The sequence below is a fragment of the Nicotiana attenuata genome, unplaced genomic scaffold (genome assembly GCF_001879085.1).
Source record: "Nicotiana attenuata strain UT unplaced genomic scaffold, NIATTr2, whole genome shotgun sequence".
NCBI classification, from domain to species: domain Eukaryota; kingdom Viridiplantae; phylum Streptophyta; class Magnoliopsida; order Solanales; family Solanaceae; genus Nicotiana; species Nicotiana attenuata.
This window is the reverse complement of record NW_017671276.1, coordinates 247,994-263,315: the sequence shown is the minus strand read 5'-3', so window position 1 is coordinate 263,315 and position 15,322 is coordinate 247,994. Positions and strand designations below refer to the sequence as shown.

The 15,322-nt window shown below is 39.4% G+C and overlaps 1 protein-coding gene across 1 annotated transcript; it reads right to left on the bottom strand.

The window, feature by feature from the left end:
* Positions 1-8,601: 8,601 nt before the first annotated feature.
* LOC109207229 lies at positions 8,602-9,775 on the bottom strand. The gene is made up of 2 exons (XM_019370111.1): positions 9,146-9,775; positions 8,602-9,045 (listed from the first exon to the last, which is right to left on the bottom strand). The coding sequence occupies exons 1-2, from the start codon at positions 9,773-9,775 to the stop codon at positions 8,602-8,604; spliced, it is 1,074 nt and encodes a 357-aa protein (XP_019225656.1).
* Positions 9,776-15,322: the final 5,547 nt, after the last annotated feature.

The window sequence follows — 15,322 nt, the reverse complement described above, 5'->3', positions numbered from 1 at the left end:
GTACTAAATACTAGGACTGAGTTCAATTGTCTGAAAATATGGTAAGAAACCAGTAAAAACAATCCCTGAAGGATTCAATCAGTTGGCACGAGGCCAAATTATGACAATTAATCAATTTTTATAAGGATCTCACTAAGCTTCAATCAATTAGGTAGTAATTTTATTAAGCGGGACGGACCAAGTCACGATCCCCGATGGTGCTCTACCCCACGCCCGTTATCCGGCGTGCAAGTCACCTCAACATAGCACTACAATGTGCACATTTGGGGTTTCAAACCCTCAACACAGCATTTACATCTATTACTAACCTCAAGCCGGCCAAAATCCTAGCTCGCTATGCCTTTGCCTCTCAAATTGACCTCCTCGCGCGTCGAATCTGACCAAAACCACAACGAATACGTCACATTATGCTATAGCATCAATACCCAATCGAAAATAATCGAAAAACATCAATAATCCCGAAATTGACAAAACCCGAGCCCCAGGCCCACTTCTCGAAACTCAGAAATTTTTACAGAAAAGTGTTCTTCATCTTCTCCCGATTCCGTACATATAAAGAACACCAAAATCGGAGTCCGTTTGACCCCTCAAATCGACCCCTAAAGGTCTCATAATCTCAGGCCCCAAAATCCTATTTTTCTATTGTTTTTCATGAATTAATGGGTGGGATAATGGTCTATAATCACCCATAAATGAGTTTTAATAATCAAATCACTTACCTCTGTGATACCCACTGATTTTCTCTCTTAAAAATCGCCTCGGAAGCTTCTTCCCGTTCAAAAATTGGAAGAAAACTCGACCTGCTCATTATAGGTATACTGTTCATGCGTTTTACTGCTCCCAATGGATTCCTTGTGAAATTCTAATGAATTTAGGCTTTTGAATCACTCAATTTGACCTTATAATGAAGGAGATATGTAGGTTTTAAGATTTGCAAATAGTGCAGGTATTTTAATACGCCGTCAGGGGCAATTTCGTCATTAACCTGAAAATCTGGGCAACCTTGGTAAAATGGCCATAAAATCCTCATACGATGTCCAAATTCGACGATTCTTTTTGCTACGGGTCCGTAATTACGATACGGATCTAATGCTTCATTTAAAACAGTAATCGGAGCTCATTTGTTCAATATGATATCATTTATGCTTGAAGAAACGACGTCGAAGCATAAGAAAAACGAGCACAATCTCTTGATCTCGGCTCATCTTCTTTAATGATTTCAACTGCAACTGATAATTTCCTTAATACCAACTGCAATTTCTGACTCTGGAGAACCTTTGGCTTTTTCAAACTTTGCCATGACGGTACTTAACCTTTTTCAACTTTATTTTGCCTTTGTGAGCATTTTGCTTTTGACTTCTTTCAAAGTTTTCCATTTCAAAGCATCGGTCAATCATGGCCAGTCAGGGTTGATTTGATGCCCTTGTCGAGGCTGAGCGCCTTTTGAATATATCAACTCGCTTCAAACGAGAACCCTATAAATCGGTCTTGCCATCTTTTCTTTGCCTTAATTTTGGAATAAAGTTAGACCGAAAGGGATTCAAAGAAAAAAATAAACAATGCAATAGAGAATGAGTTTAGAACAAGAGGTGTCCCTTTCAGGGAACAGAAATACGGACTTATCTGGGAGTACATGCAGACTTCAATGAACATGACATGTCTTTTGGACTGGATGCCTGATCTGTATAAACCGTCTGAATCTCAGAAACTTATCACAATTTTTTACTTGAAAGCAGGAAACCTAGATCATGATTGTGTTGATGTTATGGCTGCGTGGATCCTCTTTTTGATCAACAGTGCCCTTTGCGGGTTTTCACTAGCTGATCTCTCTTATTTCTCTTCTCGCCATCGTCTTATAGTGCCCTTTGCAGGTTTTCACTACCAAGACTCTCTCATTTAAATTTTTCTACTTACCATCGCCTTATGGTGCCCGAGGCTTTTCACCAATAAGACTCTCTCATTTTATTTCTCTCATTTTGATTTGTGACGACCCGACCCGTCGTCTCATGAGAACCGCTCTGTTTCCCCCATTTCCTGCTTCGTTATGCTTCATTATCAGTGTCTTGTGTGAACGAGTTGAATTGGGTTGATTTTTGGAAGGAAATGAGACACTTAGTCTCTTTAAGGAAGGCTTGTTTTGGAAAAGTCAACCGGATGTTGACCTATGAGTTAGAGGGCTCGAATGTGGATTCCGAATTCGGTTAGCTTCGGGGGATGATTTGTGACTTAGGAGTGTGATCGGAAGTGATTTTGGAGGTCCGGTGTAGAATTAGGCTTGAATTGGCGAAGTTAGTATTTTGGCGAATTCCGGTTGATAGGTGCGATTTTGATCCGAGGGTCGGAATGGAATTCCGAGAGTTGCTGTAACTTCGTTAGGTGATTTGGGATGTGTGTGCAAAATTGCAGGTTATTCGGAGGTGACCTCCATTTTAAAAACTAAGAAATCTTTCTTTGTTCAGAACAGGAACAGAACAATTTTAAGAAATAGTTTGTGAAAACACGAACACCACCAAGTGAAGTTCTCAAATCCTTGATTTTTTCTATCATACATGTAAACATGCCATTTTTAGTTTCATTATATGTAATCAATACCCTATCTTCAATACAGGGTACAACATCCCCTTGCCTTGTCTTATTGCTAACACAGGGTACTACATCCCCTGGCTGCATTATTTTTTGCCAACATAGGGTACGACATTCCCTAGTTGCATTTCAGAGTGCCACAAGCCTCATTTTATTGCCAACACAGGGTACTACATCCCCTGGTTGCATTTCTTGTTGCAAACATAGGGTACAACATTCCCTAGTAGCATCCTAGAGTGCCACGAGCCTCGTCTTATTGCCAACACAGGGTACTACATCCCCTGGTTGCATTATTTTTTGCCAACATAGGGTACGATATCCCCTAGTAGCATTTCAGAGAGCCACGAGCCTCATTTTATTACCAACACAGGGTACTACATCCCCTGGTTGCATTTTTATTTTCTACATAGGGTACGATATCCCCTAGTAGCATTTCAGAGAGCCACGAGCCTCATTTTATNAGGGTACAACATTCCCTAGTAGCATCCTAGAGTGCCACGAGCCTCATCTTATTGCCAACACAGGGTACTACATCCCCTGGTTGCACTTCTTGTTGCAAATATAGGGTACAACATTCCCTAGTAGTATCCCAGAGTGCCACGAGCCTCATCTTATTGCCAACACAGGGTACTACATCCCCTGGTTGCATTTTTATTTTCTACATAGGGTACGACATTCCCTAGTAGCATCCCAGAGTGAGCCTCATGTTATTGCCAATACAGGGTACTACATCCCCTGGTTGAATTTTTATTTTCCACATAGGGTACGACATCCCCTAGTAGCATTTCAGAGAGCCACGAGCCTCATTTTATTACCAACACAGGGTACTACATCCCCTGGTTGCATTTTTATTTTCTACATAGGGTACGACATTCCCTAGTAGCATCACAGAGTGCCACGAGCCTCATCTTATTGCCAACACAGGGTACTACATCCCCTGGTTGCACTTCTTGTTGCAAACATAGGGTACGACAATCCCTAGTAGCATCCTAGAGTGCTCGAGCCTCATCTTATTTCCAACACAGGGTACTACATCCCCTGGTTGCATTATTTTCTACATAGGGTATGACATCCCCTAGTAGCATTTCAGAGTGCCACGACGCTCATCTTATTTCCAACACAGGGTACTATATCCCCTGGTTGCATTTTTATTTTCTACATAGGGTACGATATCCCCTAGTAGCATTTCAGAGTGCCACGAGCCTCATTTTATTGCCAACACAGGGTACTTCATCCCCTGGTTGCATTTTTATTTTCTACATAGGGTACGATATCCCCTAGTAGCATTTCATTTTATTGCCAACACAGGGTACTACATCCCCTGGTTGCATTATTTTCTACATAGGGTACGACATCCCCTAGTAGCATTTCAGAGAGCCACGAGCCTCATTTTATTGCCAACACAGGGTACTACATCCCCTGGTTGCATTTTTATTTTCTACATAGGGTACGATATCCCCTAGTAGCATTTCAGAGAGCCACGAGCCTCATTTTATTACCAACACAGGGTACTACATCCCCTGGCTGCATTATTTTCTACATAGGGTACGACATTCCCTAGTAGCATCACAGAGTGCCACGAGCCTCATCTTATTGCCAACACAGGGTACTACATCCCCTGGTTGCATTTTTATTTTCTACATAGGGTACGACATCCCCTAGTAGCATTTCAGAGTGCCACGAGCCTCATCTTATTGCCAACACAGGGTACTACATCCCCTGGTTGCACTTCTTGTTGCAAACATAGGGTACGCCATTCCCTAGTAGCATCTCAGAGTGCCACGAGCCTCATCTTATTGCCGACACATGGTACTACATCCCTTGGTCGCATTACTTTCTACCTACATAGGGTACGACATCCCCTAGTAGAATCTCAGAGTGCCACGAGCCTAATCTTATCGTCAACACAGGGTACTACGTCCCCTGGTTGCCTTCCTTCTTGTTAACACAGGGTACGCCATCCCCTATTATTTAAAAAATGCATGTTTTTTTAATTTCTTTATTCTGCAATAGCAAAGATAGTTTCATGTGTTTTCAATAACTCACAAAAATTTCCTAGTGCAAACTTGGGCAGAAAATTTTTGTTCGTGTTGTTTGTTTGTGTTGGTTTGTAGGTTTTTCTACAAAGCATGGATTAGATGTGCAAAAAATAAGATTCCAGCTCTTGCCGAAGAAAATGGAATGTTCGATCTCAATACCAGCAGCAACCAGCTTGGACATAATGTATGCAGAGACATAGGGTCTCAAGATCCATCTTCCCATCATCTAATCAAGAAATAAGCATGCGAGAATATTTCACAGTCTATTGCATCGGGAGCATCAAGTTTCCGTCTAAAGTCAATTGAAGAAGCAAGTCAAGAATCAATACAAGACTCCAGATGACATATAGATAGGAATTTTGTAACTCTTAGATTTCAAGAGTATGTAATTTTCTTTTCATTTTGATGTAATAGTAGGAACCGCGGATCAGTACCTCGACGGAACCTCGGTGGACTCTCCACCTAAGTATACTCCATCACTCTTCTTTCTACTTGAACTACACGTGACCTGATTCCCTTATAACCCGGGATATGTAGGCTGCTTAAAACCAAGGCTCGGTCGCATCTCTTTCTTTATCTTATTTTCCTTTTTAATAATAGTGAGGCCAAAAATTAGTCACCTTGTTCATATTTCTTTGCCTGAAAACTCTTCATGTTTCCAAGCAAAGAGGGGCATGCTGTGAACAACTAATTTTTGATCACACCTAAATTTTATTATTTTTAGCATAAATATTTCTTTTAAAATCTAATATTCATATTTTAAACTTTTATTTTTACTTTTAATAGGTTTATATAAAATTAAAAAAAATTACAAAAAAATGTTCATGTACTTATAGTACAAATTTTATTTCTAATTGTATGGAGAAAAGAAAATTTACAAAAAAAAAAATATATTGGTTTCTTTTAATTTATATTTTTACAAGTAAGCTAGTTCCTTATGTATTTTCTTTGTATCATTCAAATTATAGTGTAAATATTTAATTTAGTTTATTTATATTTATTTTTTTCTTTGTCTAAAAGAAGTAGGTTAACATTTTTATTTATGTATTTTAACTTATCTTTCTTTAAAATAAATAAAAAAGAGTAAAAAATATTAAAATAAAATTTTGCTAAACTATCAGCCATTTCCATCACGTCATTTATACAAATAACTCCCTCACTCACTTTGTTTATTTTCATTTTTTTTCCTAATTAACAACCATGACTCCCTCCTCCCAAAGCCCCATTTTCTCCAACTCCATCATTATCTCCACATTTTCCCTTACATATCTCACCACAGATCCATCCCATATTGCCACTCCCCTCACGTCTCCTACTAACTTACCCATGATCTTCCCCCCACTTCACAAAAATACCAGTTTCTTATCACCATATAAGTGAGGACTAGACAAACGAAAGGGAGAGGCTGAAAAAAAAAAGAAATAGAAAACACAGAGTAAAGAAAAAGAGTGAAAAACGAGAGGAAAAGCTTCTTGAAACACCACAAAATAGCAAGCACCCACGAATATATCTGAGTTCTCGGTCGGGTTTGCGGTTTCCGGTCAAGCTTATTTTGTGTTTAGTGATCTTCGGCTTCTGGTTGCTTTTGTTCGATTGAGATTGTTGGGATTTTGGAGTAGTATTTTGGTGGATATTCCTTGTATTATTGAAAGAAAAATTCTACTTCAAAGGTCAGTATGATTCTCATTTTTAGTAGTATTTGTTGTGAATTTTCCATGGTTTAAATGCCAAGTTGTATATAGTAATATGGTATTTTCATAATAGTTTATTCATCTCAAATTTGAGAATTCATGTCCAGATTTCATTGATGCCTTTTCATTTTGTTTTCTTCTTTTCGTTCTTTTTTTTTTTTTGTTTCTTCTTTCTATCCATCTTTTTGTTTAAACTACTCTCTCCTAAATTGCTAACTTTTTACGGCACTCATCGGTTTCTTTTCTTTCTTATGTCTTTGCTTAAATTAGTGTGATATAAATTTTTTGAAGAATTAGAAGCAAAAGTTTGCTTCTGGCCAGTTTCTTTCTTTTCTCGTTTTTGCTGTGCGTCCCTTGATTTTTTTTTTTTTAGTCATATGATCATATGTTTCACACTTTATTTAATACCTTTGGTAGTTTTCGCTGTCAACGATGCTAAACCTTTTTCTGTTTCAAAGAGTAATATTTGGGCTCTTTAGGAGTCAGAGAAAAAAAAAAAAAAGCTTATTTTTCATCCTTTTAAACCTCCAAGGCACACTAGAAGACAATAGCAATATAAAGAGAATACGTTAAGTACAAAACTTTTTATAGGATATGTTTGTTATATTAATCAAATTATGCTAAGTTACTAACTAAAGATATCAAGGATGAGAATTTTGTACCATTTTCTTTGCAACTGAGTATATTTAGGTCCCATGCCTAATTAGAATAGTAAGCTTGAAGATAACCGGCCATTTTTCATGTATTTTGGTATTTGTTATTGTGATTAGCTTGTGATTTAGGGTGTTTGAATTGTTTAAAGATAAGGCCCGAAATTAAAATTTATTCCGTTTCATAAGTCTCATATTGTTTGTAGCGTCAACCATAGAAGAATAAATTTGGGGTAATAAGTTTTATTGTACAGTTATTGAATTCTATGAGATTTTGGTCTTGGATAGCCATTGTTGAGAAAGAAGGAATTAAAAACTTTTGATTAGTTAAATATATTAAATTAAATATTGGGTGTTGGTTTTATTTGATAATTTAGGTCATTAGTTAGTTTATTTTATATATCACGTAGTAAATCTGTTTGGGATTATTTTTTTTTTTTTAGAATTCATTGAGTATATATTTTTTTAAACAAATCATAACATCTACAGTTTTAAAACACTAGAAAAACTTTAGATGTACTTTAAATATTAGCCCATGTGTTCATACCCGAACCTTGGATTTATATGCTTAAATAATAAAAGGATCATGTGCGCATTCTGCGTCTTGATGCCTTTAAATTTAAAATAATTATGTTATAACCATGTGTACATTCCGTACCTTGGTTTAATATTTAATTTCAAGGAAGTGCCCTGTGTGCGTACCGCATCTAGGTCAAAACAATTAATAAAATACAATAATTAATTAACCGGTATTAAATAATTCATAATCAACAAAATACAATAATAGCTAAAAATTGATTTAAGCCTTACATTAGTCAATAGAAGCGACCGTGCTAGAACCACGGGACTCGAGGGGTGCCTTACACCTTCCCCTCGGTCAACAGAATTCCTTACTCAGTCTTCTGTTTCGCAGACCATAAATTAAGAGTCAAACATTCCTTTTGAAAAGGGATTAGAATAAAAGGTGACTTGGAACACCAAAACTCAATTCCAAGTGGCGACTCTAAATAATAAATAATTCCTTTTCAAAACGTCACTTCAATTGGAAAATTCTTCTAACTCAACCTCGTAATAGGGTTGTGTGGCAAAAAAGAGGTGTGACAATCGTTATTTTGTACACAAAATGCAACTTTGTCATGTCCTTTACAAATGTATTTGTAGAGATATTTCACAACTTTGATGTCGGAGCACACTTCAACATTTATGTGACAGTTGAATTTCCCAAGTATATAAGGATTGTAAGGAACAACCCAGGAGTTATCTAAATATTGTTCTCTTACTTTCACAACTTCCCCTGTATTTCGTCTTCTGTAAACTAGATAAGAATCATTTCCTTTCGATGTTTGATCGGCAAACATTTTTGGATATTTGAACTTGCAGTAACCCTTTTTTTTTCATGCAAGAATTTGTTGGATCTAAACTACCGCAAGGACCATGCATCATATGCTTAATGACAAGCTTACGCAAATCTGGTTCTACTTTACCATTTAGTAATTCTGCTCTAATTATATCATCTTATGCTTCTGCTGTCAACAGTTTGTGCTCATTACCTAATATAATGAGAAAATGAACATGGGGTAAACCTCGTTTTTGAAACTCCACAGTGTACATAGAAGCAACAACTTTTCCAAAGATATTTCATTTTAATATATCTGTCTTCAGCTCTTCTATTTTAGCCCTGAACACTCGAGTAATCAAATCAGGTCTATTTTTTGCCTCGTCAGTTGACCATAGTTGTTCTTTTATTTTCATCCAAGATGGGCTACATGTCATAGTTATAAATAAATCAGGTTTCCCGAAACGTTGAACTAATGCAATAGCATCCATATAACGTTGGCGCATATCTCTAGGACCTCCTATGAAAGAGTTTGGCAAAAATGTTTGTTTTCCAACATTAGAAGCATCTCGTTCGCCAAGTTTTAGAATATCAAGAAGTCTTTGCAGTATACCCATTCTGAACAAATCTTGGTTGAACGAAACAAAGTCCAACCTTTGTGTCTCCAATTTTATATATTCATCAACTGAATACTGCTGGAATAACCTTCCGGTATGCAAAATTTCATCTTCATCATCGTTCCTCATCTGAAGTTTATAACAGTAGTATTCACGAACTGAAACGACATCTCTTTTGCGTTTTCATTTTTGAAGAATTTGAGCTTCCATATCAAGATTATCCATTAACAGAGGTGAAACTTTTTATATTTGGCAATTGTTCAAATTCAAGAGTACGACTTCTAGGAATATTTTCTGGTTTGGGGAGCTTTTTAGTACCACAATGCCACCCGCTTTGACCATGTGGAAATAACAGCGGGTACTGTAAAGGGTCATAGCACCCAAAATAATAGTTCACTCTTTGTGTCCTGTCACTGTGAGTATAAATTTGAAGATGTAGTGCATGAATAACAGAACCATCATATTCATCAACCCATATTGCTGCAATTTCAATAGTAGTAGGCATATAATATACACGTTGATCCAATCCAGCTTCACATTTTAGTGCTATATGATAGTTTTGCAAGTTCGACATGTCCGTTAAGGATCGCAGAAACATTGAGTATGGATTATCCTTTAGTATGTCCATCAGTTTCTTCACTGCTGATTCATTTAATTTATCTGAACAAACCATTCTATTTTCAAGCTCATTTGCATTATCATAAAAGTAGAGTTGCAAATTTCTCGGCCCTCTTTCTCTGGGATATAAATCATCTATCAAGTGATACATCTGTTCTTGAACCCTAAATGTATAGATACCACGGTATTTGTTGGCTAAATCTTTGTCATAATTGACACCAAGTGACGTAAAGGCAAACATATTATTATATGTTTTGATGTACGTTCGAAAGTGCTTGGATTCTGCGTTGTTCCCATATATAAATTTCTCAGTTTAGCTGGCATTTGATGGGAGGATAACTTCACTGTACCACTACTACAGCAAAATCCAGGGGGTTCATACTCAAATATTTTCGCATGACAGAATTTACAATTTGGAACCCTTTTTAACAGAATATAATCAGAACGTAGTTGATTAATTATTAATCGTGGTTTTTTTATTCCTTAGACGGCCTGCATATTTCAAATAACTTTAAGAGAAACAGACCAAAGAAGTGATAAAACCAGCTAAGGGTGATGGTGATACGAACCTTTAGTTGTAACTGTTTTAGAGGTTAAAGCACATGATTCATTTGCAGTTCCTGATGTTGAGCCTGGTTCAAGATAATTTTCAATTACATATTTGCGCATAGTAAACATAGAAACATAAATGATCAGTGTAAATTAATAGCCCTACCTTTTTCAGAAATAGGGGCTGGAAATATCGCGGTGGACTGCGAGATAGTCTGAACTCGTACTGCAACATAAAATTTACTTCACTCTCAACTGGAAAACATAAAAAGGTTCTTCACGCGCCCATAATTCGAGGCCACACATTCAGTCACAATGGAAATCAAACACTCGATGGTTCATCTATCATCCACAAGACCTTCCTCGTCACTTCCAAGTCATATAGATACATCTCGCAACACTAACATACTCATCACATAGTTATCCAGCCGTCACTCCCACTAATAGGGACCATACCGAACATGTAAGTTCAAAACACTTGCTCACACAATCAGCACCTCGGCGCTCAAGCCATAGGCAAAGATCCGGCCTCAAGTCCTCTAGACTGGCCCGGCATAAACTCACAGATATTGCATCTCGCCCCTCGATCGGGGAATCACAAACCATCAAGGCACATATGATACTGAGCGCTCATGCGCGCATACGAACACGTGGAAGGAATTTCAAGAGTTACTTTTCTAGCTGAATCAAAGGACGCACGATAAGAATTCAAGGATGCGAAGTTTTTCCTAAAGGTTCTGCAGCCTCTCGAGGATAAATACAGACGTCTCCGTACCGATCCGCGAGACTCTACTAAACCTGCTCATGACTCGTGAGACCTAGTAACCTAGGCTCTGATACCAACTTGTCACGACCCAAACCTGGACCCGGTCGTGATGGCGCCTCTCGTGGGGACAAGGCCAGTCAACTAAACTCAATTCATCCTTTTAAAAAGTTAAACAGTTCATAAGCAGTTTAAATATGATTTAATAATATTAATTAGCGAAAGTACAACCCGACACAGCCCAAACCGGGATGTCACAAGTCACGAGCATCTATTAGAGTGTAAATCCAACCACAAGGCCTAAAATATACAAAGCCAGAATAATGAACAAAAGGGAGAAAAGCGGTGCTGCGAACGCTGGCAGTCACCTCGCTAACTCCTATGACTCTGCTTCTGATCAGTCAAAACCCGCTACCGGGTGCATAAATACCTACATCTGCACACGAGGTGCAGGGAGTAAAGTGATTACTCCAACTCAGTAAGTAATAAAGGTAAATAACAACTGAGCGGTAAGAAATCACGTATGACAAATCATCATGCTATATAGAAGCAGTGTAAACCCTTTTTAGAAAAACAGTGAAGCTATGAAATCTTTAGCGAAACACCTTAGCTCAGTTTAAACCTCTTTTAAAAATGACTTTTTTAGCGGTTACGTTAATGAATGCAAAACAAATAGTGCAGATGAGCACAGAATTTCCGCCCCTCGGGCACAACACTCAGTTATCAGATAATGCCAGAATATCAGGCAAATATTGCAAAGAGTAGCACAAACAACAGATAATGGCAGACAAATGAAATAAAGTAAACATACAGAACTGTACTAGTACCGCTGCGGCGTGCAGCCCGATCCATTTATCGTCGACGGAGCTCACTGGGGGTGTGTAGACTCCGGGAGGGGCTCCTTACGGCCCAAGCGCAATAACAAGCCATCTCGTGGCATCAATCATGGCCCTCGGCCTCATATCAATATCAGTACGACACTGTGCGGCGTGCAACCCGATTTACAAGTATCCTCACAATACAGGCCCTCGGCCTTACCCAGTCAAAGATCACACAAACCACTCAGGCAACAGTAAAACATGATGCTCAGCCCAAAATATTATTGGAAATATCATTTCAAGTGTTAAATTACAATAGACTTGGCTGAGTTTTAAAACATTGGAAAATGCATGACTGAATTCAAGTATAAATCAAAACAGTGAGGAATCATCAACAACAAATCCCCGGAGGGTTCAAATAGCTGGCACGAAGCCCAAATATGGCAATCAGCCCAAATTATGATGATAACAAGTAATTTCAGTCAAATACGTTGTAAATTCATCAATCGGAATGGACCAAGTAACAATCCCCAACGGTGCTCTACCCCACGCTCGCTATCCGGCGTGCAAGTCACCTCAATATAGCATTACGATGTGCAAATTCAGGGTTTCAAACCCTCAGGATATCATTTACAATCATTACTCACCTCGAACCGGCTAAATCCCTAGCTCGCGACGCCTTTGCCTCTCGAATCGGCCTCCACGCGCGTCGAATCTAACCAAAATCAGAACGAATACGTCACAATATGCTAAGGAAACAATACCCAATCGAAAACAATCGAAAAATATCAAAATCAGCAAAAACCTGAGCCCCGGGCCCACTTCTCGAATCTCAGAAATTTTTACACCAACGGGTTCTTTATCTCGCCACGAGTCCATACATACCAAGAACTCTCAAATCCGAGCTCAAATGACCCATCAAATCCCAGTTAAAAATTTAGAAATCCAAGCCCTAGTTCTTCCAATTTTAGCCAAGTTTCCATGAATTCCAAGGTTAATTTCACAATATAATCGTGCTTTTAGATCATAGGACTCACCTCCAATCAATCCCAGTCGAAACCCTCTTCAATTCCTCCCAAAAAGCTCTCAAGGTGCTCGACAATGGAGGAAAATAACTTAGGCTCGCGGATGAAATATCATTAAAAACCCTTCTGCCAGCTGACATTTTACTCTATGCGAACGTGAGGCCCACTCGCGTTCGCGATGAACAAACTTTTCCACTGACCATTTTACGCGAACGCGAAGCCCTGGATCCCTAAACCTACACGAACGCGTCCCTCAACCGCGAACGCGAAGAACAACTCACCACTGGACCTCAGCCCTTATACGCGAACGCGAAGACCTTCACGCGAACGCGATGCCTGATTTCCTAACCTTCCACGATCGCGAGGCCTCAAACGCGAACGCGAAGGCCTAAATTCCTGGCCCTCAAATTCCTTCTACGCGTTCGCGACTCACCCTACGCGAACGCGAAGGGTTAAACCTCTGCAACACTGAACTGAAAAACCTGCAACTCCCAAATGCCAAAATTGGTCCGATTGACCATCCGGAACTCACCCGAGGCCCCCGGGACATCAACCGAAAGCACCAACACATCCTAAAACATCACCCAAACTTGTTTCAATCCTCAAAACACCTCAAACAACACCAAAACCATCAATTCACATCGGATTCAAGCCTAAGTTCTTCTAAAACTTCCGAAACACGCATTTGATCAAAAACCCAATCAAAACACCTCTGAATGACCTGAAATTTTACACACACAACCCAAATCACCTAACGAAGCTACATAAACTCTCGAAATTCCATTCCGACCCTCGGATCAAAATCTCACCTATCAACCGGAATTCGCCAAAATACTAACTTCGCCAATTCAAGCCTAATTTTACACCGGACCTCCAAAATTACTTCTGATCACACTCCTAAGTCACAAATCATCCCCTGAAGCTAACCGAATTATCGGAATTCATATCTGAGCCCTCTAACACAATAGTCAACACCCGGTTGACTTTTCCAAACTAAACCTTCCTTAAAGAGACTAAGTGTCTCATTTCTTGCCAAAACTTCTCCAAACCAACTCGATCACACAAGACATGGATAACGAAGCATAAAGAAGCAAAAAATGGGGAAAACGGGGCGGTAACTCATGAGACGACGGGTCGGGTCGTCACATCCTCCCCAACTTAAATAAACGTTCGTCCTCGAACGTACCCAGAGTTGTTCTAAAAGCCAGACACTCGCTGAATAACCTCACCATACATATACCCGGCGGTGATCCCACGTCACCCTATCTCATATAGGTCCGACAACACCTTTTAACTCAAATTACACAATCCAATCTAGCCCATAAACCATAGAACCACATTTTCACTTCTAAAACCATCAATATGATCAAAACCTCACACCTATACTTTGAATAGACCCGAACTAGCTGTAGTAACCCATGCCTGCAACTTGAAGTGCAATTATCCGATATACCATGTAACTCAAACACATGTAGCGATAACTTCCATTCACAGCAGCTGCACACAACACCCGAATACCGGTAGAAACCTCTTATCAACTAAAGTCTCATTCCAACACTTCCATATACTGCCAATGATAAATGAAACACGCAATAAATCATAACCATCTCTCAGATCGGTCATCCATAAGGTTACTTCTCCTTGGCAAGGACCATAGCAAATTTCTGAACCGAACCTCGATATTTAACCATCAAACATGCTGAAATCGAATCCGTTTGTATTCATTACAGGCCCCAACGATCTCGTCTACTCTAACACATTTACTCTGGTGACATGATGCACCAAGACAGGCTAAGGCCACACATTGCGCAGTCCGCGCACCAATAAGCAACAATCCGAACATACTCCCATCATGACACTGACTCAAACGAAAGAGCCGTACCGCAAGCTCACCGATATCATCACATCACACGGCTGAGAACCCGTCTCACATCATAGAAATAGAACACACAAATTTGACTCGCAAGGTCATATTTCCATACAGCTTTGCTGCCACGTGCGATCCTATCCAAATACTGCTCCACATGAAATACCTCAAGTCACTATGCTCAAAATCCATAACCATGCTCAATTGATGTCTGGAACCAAAGAAAATCATTACACCCACAGTAAAACAAATAACATATACCACGCAAACCCGATAGAACATAACCGGTACGTCATTCACCGAGTAACTCCCAATTACTCTTCCGGCTCGACTTCCACTATGAAACCCCAATGGAACCGCACCATATGTGCCCATAACCAACAAATCATAACGCCTCGCAACGCAAAAAGGAAACTCATAGATCTTCCCAGATCACTAACAAACTCAATAGCGATCGACCCAACCTATCCCTCAACAATACCGTTCGGGGCCAACCAAGCCGACTCAAGCTAGAACACGCATCCACATTGGCCTGCCAACGAACTCATTATCAAGGAAGCCCGAAGCTGCTCCTTCCACTACTACAACTCCTACCGAAGCCATATGATACGGTGCCCGGCACCAAATCAATACCGAAATCTGCAACCTCGCCCGGCGACATGCCCGGCCACAAGAAACGCATCTGAAAAGCCCCTCAACACCGGAACTGAATCAATGGTAGAAACCTCTGCGCTGACATCCATCACGAAAGCCCAATTAAGAAAAG